General features: G+C 23.0%; 1 protein-coding gene across 1 annotated transcript; it reads left to right on the forward strand.

The window, feature by feature from the left end:
* Positions 1–246: 246 nt before the first annotated feature.
* LOC107964703 lies at positions 247–3,948 on the forward strand. The gene is made up of 2 exons (XM_016912991.2): positions 247–749; positions 3,509–3,948. Exons 1-2 carry the CDS (start codon positions 542–544, stop codon positions 3,736–3,738), a joined length of 438 nt encoding a protein of 145 aa, XP_016768480.1. The 5' UTR covers positions 247–541; the 3' UTR covers positions 3,739–3,948.
* Positions 3,949–4,155: the final 207 nt, after the last annotated feature.

The following is a 4,155-nucleotide window of genomic DNA, read 5'->3' on the forward strand; positions in this document are numbered from 1 at the left end:
TTAATTTATAATTAAATTTAACAATTTCATATTTGTATAATTTCAAATCAATATTTCTTTGAATTTTCTTTTATTTAAAAAAAATTACAAATATATTTAAATACATTTATAAAAAAATTCTTCTAATAAAACTCAATCTTGAATTTCATTTTCCATTTAATAAATATCAAAATTGCACATATATTACAACATATATTCAATATAGATAAATTGCATTATTCAATTACATATATATATATACACATGTATATTCTTAAAGTTCTGATTTTATTTAGTTTTTTCTATTGCGAAAAAATACATGATGGCGTATCTTGCTCATAGCACTCACGTTATATAATGTGAATTATCATCAATATACTATATCGTTATCTTGATACAATTCTAAGCAACGAATATAGACCGTCAAGTTACTCCATCTATCTAATAGATCTTTTATCACATCTTTCTTCTTGCTTGCTCCAATGATCGACTTTCAAATCATCATCATCGTGTTGAGAAAAGGAGAGTTCTTTCCTCCATTTAGCGGGTTAACTATCCGATAATGCCGAGTGACGGCCTTTCGGTAATCGTAATTGGTGCTCCGGAAAGTGGAGCCATTCGACGTCACGGACGGTTGCTCAACAAGAATCGTCGAAAATCTTACGAACGGAGGAAAATAGGGTCTTTTAGTGAGTTTCTTGAGCTTACAGTAGGTACTTCTAAGGTGCTTCTTATGGTTGTGGGATTCGAATTTATAAGATTTTTGATAGGTATTTCTTTTGTAGCTATTTTGAACACGAGAGTTAGAAATTAATTACATGTCTAAATGTGTATTATTTATGAATAAAAAAATAATAAGAGATAATAAAAGCAAAGAAATCAATGAAAAAAATTAAATAAAATACTAATAATCGTTAAAATTCATCCTATAATTTGATTCTATATAATATAATATAATTTCATTTTCATAATTAATATGTTATATAATAATCATGTAAAATATTTGGAAAAAATTTTTTATATTTAATTTTTAATTAACTTTTAATTTTTTAATTATATTGCTATTTGGTGTTTATATTTTTAAATATAGATATGTACATATTCACATATTATCAAAGATTTATTATTATAGATAGATATAAAATATCGGTATAAGTGGATTTGTCTACAAATAAACTCTTAAGAATTGAAGAAATATAATGTGGAAATATTAATATTCTGCATTCTTTTTGAAATTTTGAAATTTTTAAAATTGTGACTTTATGTATCTAAGTTCTAGATATCCTCTAGATTAATTTTTATTTAATGAACATAGAAATCTCACTACTATATTATTTTTTGTTTTATTATCTTTGAATATGATGCATGAATATTTAATTAAATTTTCTATATTAAATGTAATTAATATGAATTATTTTCATAATAATCAGTTTTCAATTTATTTAAATTTTTTACATATGCTGAATATATTTATATATTATTATCCAAATAGAGAAAAACAAGGAAATAAAATGGATATTTAAAATAATTTTTCTAGATTTATTGTGTATAAATTATCAATACAAAAATATTTAAAAATATTAATTATTTGAGAAAAAAGAAAATTTGAAGTATTTTTCTCCAAATATTTTATTTTTAAAAGAATCCATACATTTAAAAATTATAAAATGTCTAAAGGTAGAAATAAGAATAGTAAAAAATTCAAAAATTGTTTTATATCTTGTCTGAAATTATTATATTATATATATAATATATATGAAGTAGTTTAATATATGAAATAGTTTTAAAATTTTTAAGAATTTGATTAAAATCATAAAGTACAAAGAAAAATGTGTCAATCTTCATTTAAAATTGAACTAATATTTAAAATACATATGAATGAATTTATTATAAGCACTTAATTCAAATAATTGATACATTAGTTTGTTTTTTGTCTTAAATCAATATCAATTTCAATAACAATTTTAATTGTATCAATATCAATATCAATTTTAATTGTTTAAGATTTGTCAATCTTATATAACAAAAAAATTTTTTTAAAACAAACAGAATTTTTTTATAACAACAAAATTTTTTTAAAACAAAATTTTTAAAAAATCATTATTAAATTCTTACGTTGATCATTTCTTTATGACTCTTTAAAATAATAAACATTATTAATATCAAATAGATATAAGAAATTTAGTATAAGATTTATATACATTAATTTTTTCAAATAAAAGAAAGAGAAAAATGGAATAGAAATCATCAATAATCGCAAATATCGTCATAAAATAATTTTTTTGAAATTATGAAAGAAAGTATAAAAATTATGATAAAACATATTTTTAATACTTTAATGGTAAACAAAAAACGGATAATTATCAATGTTCCTTAATCGACTATATTTGAAGAAATTAGTTAATTGACATCTCTCTTAAAAATACCATTCATCGTATCAGAGCAGTAATCGGTGAAATCTCGTTTCACCCCCGCGACGTAACATCTGCCGGGAAGAAATAATTTGAATTATTCGTTTCCGTTGAGGCGCACAAATTCCAACTGCGAGGACAGGGTGTGGAGGAAGGACCACTTAATAAAGAGCCGGTGACAGCGTGACAGTAAAGTAACAACGTTTGCTGGAATTTAAAATTAGATTCATAAAAATTATATTAATAGATTCTCGTGCCAGGAGAGTGACGCTCATGGCAAATGAGGCAAATTTGATTTGACACGCGGCCGTTCCACAGTGGTCTGAAAAGCAGCCTTTTAAGACTAAAATTCAAAATATTTTTATTTTATTTTCTTTGAATAAAAATTAATTTTTTTACGATAAAATTCGATTATACATATTTGGAAATAATGTATAAAAATATATAAAAAAATTGTTTTAATCTAATTCGTATTATTAAATTAATTATAAAACATAAAATTGATTGAAAATAACTAAAAAATATATACATTAATTATTATAATTTTAATTTTATTATAATTCTTAATTTTAAATTATTTAATTGTCTAAATATAAATAATATTTTTTAATTGTCTTTATTATTGAAGAATCCTTATTATTATCAAAGCGATTATTTCTTTTAAAATTTCAAAATAGAATTTTTTTGAATTATTACTAGTATATTTAATTTAATTTAATAGCAATTATTTAATAGAATTATTTAATAGAAATAATTTATCCAAAATTCTTATGGCTGCGTTATATATGTTACTTTATTAAAAAATATTTGCAATTTATTATAATAAAAATCTATTATAAATAATGATATAACACAAGTTCGCATTTTACATACCATAACAAATAATTATAAGAATTAATTTCAATTATAATATAATTTCATGATTTGATTTTTATAATTATTATATTTTTAATCAAAAATTATTCTAAAGAATTATCATGTTTGGATTTCAAATCATTATTGCAAGATTAATTTATAAAAAATTAAATTTTTTTTTGAGAGTTAAAGCTGAAAAATTGAATTTTGTCCACATTCTTTTCAACAATGTCCTTTTTTTCTCTCACTCTATCCCTCTCAAGATCTCCTTCGCGTGGTTCAGTATATTCGTCTTCACTCACGCTCAAGAGAGACACGTCTTGTCTGTGGTCGACAGAAAAGATGTGAAAGGAACCTGACCCGCGACGCTGCTGGGGTGAATTATGCAAATGCGACAATAACCGAATGTCAATCAGGAAGAAAGTTAAATTCCTCAGATACTGGATTGGCTGCTGGTTCTACCAGACCAAGTCTTTCCTTCTGGAAAAGTTAAAGGCAATGATGGCCGCGGGAGCAAAATGACGAACGACACGCCGCTCTTTCGAACGTAATTTAAACTTCTTCAAGATTCTATCGTCAGAGATTAAAATGATTCGTTCCTTCTTGCCACCGACTTTGTTCCCGCTCAATGGAAGATTTGTTTGTGACACTGTTTTAGATGCTCTAAGCTTAAGGTGTTAAATTGTTCTTGGATATACATACATATGTGAAATTTTTATTGATTTTTCTTGATTTCAAATAAATGTTCACATGTATTTGAAATGATTTTTATTATGTATATATTAATTTAATGTTATTTTAAATTTAAAAAAAAATTTTCAGGATATTAATATTAATATAAATTAAGTTCAATACAAAATATTATATTATATTATATTAAAATATAATATTATATTAATATTATATAAAT

The sequence above is a fragment of the Apis mellifera genome, linkage group LG7 (assembly GCF_003254395.2).
Source record: "Apis mellifera strain DH4 linkage group LG7, Amel_HAv3.1, whole genome shotgun sequence".
Taxonomy (NCBI): Eukaryota; Metazoa; Arthropoda; class Insecta; order Hymenoptera; family Apidae; genus Apis; species Apis mellifera.

Excerpts from the sequence above, each read along its gene's own strand:
- LOC107964703 (XM_016912991.2), top strand. The coding sequence starts at position 542 with ATGCCGAGTGACGGCCTTTCGGTAATCGTAATTGGTGCTCCGGAAAGT. Across the intron at positions 750-3,508 it reads ATTTATAAGATTTTTGATAG|ATCTCCTTCGCGTGGTTCAG; the intron begins GTATTTCTTTTG and ends ATCCCTCTCAAG.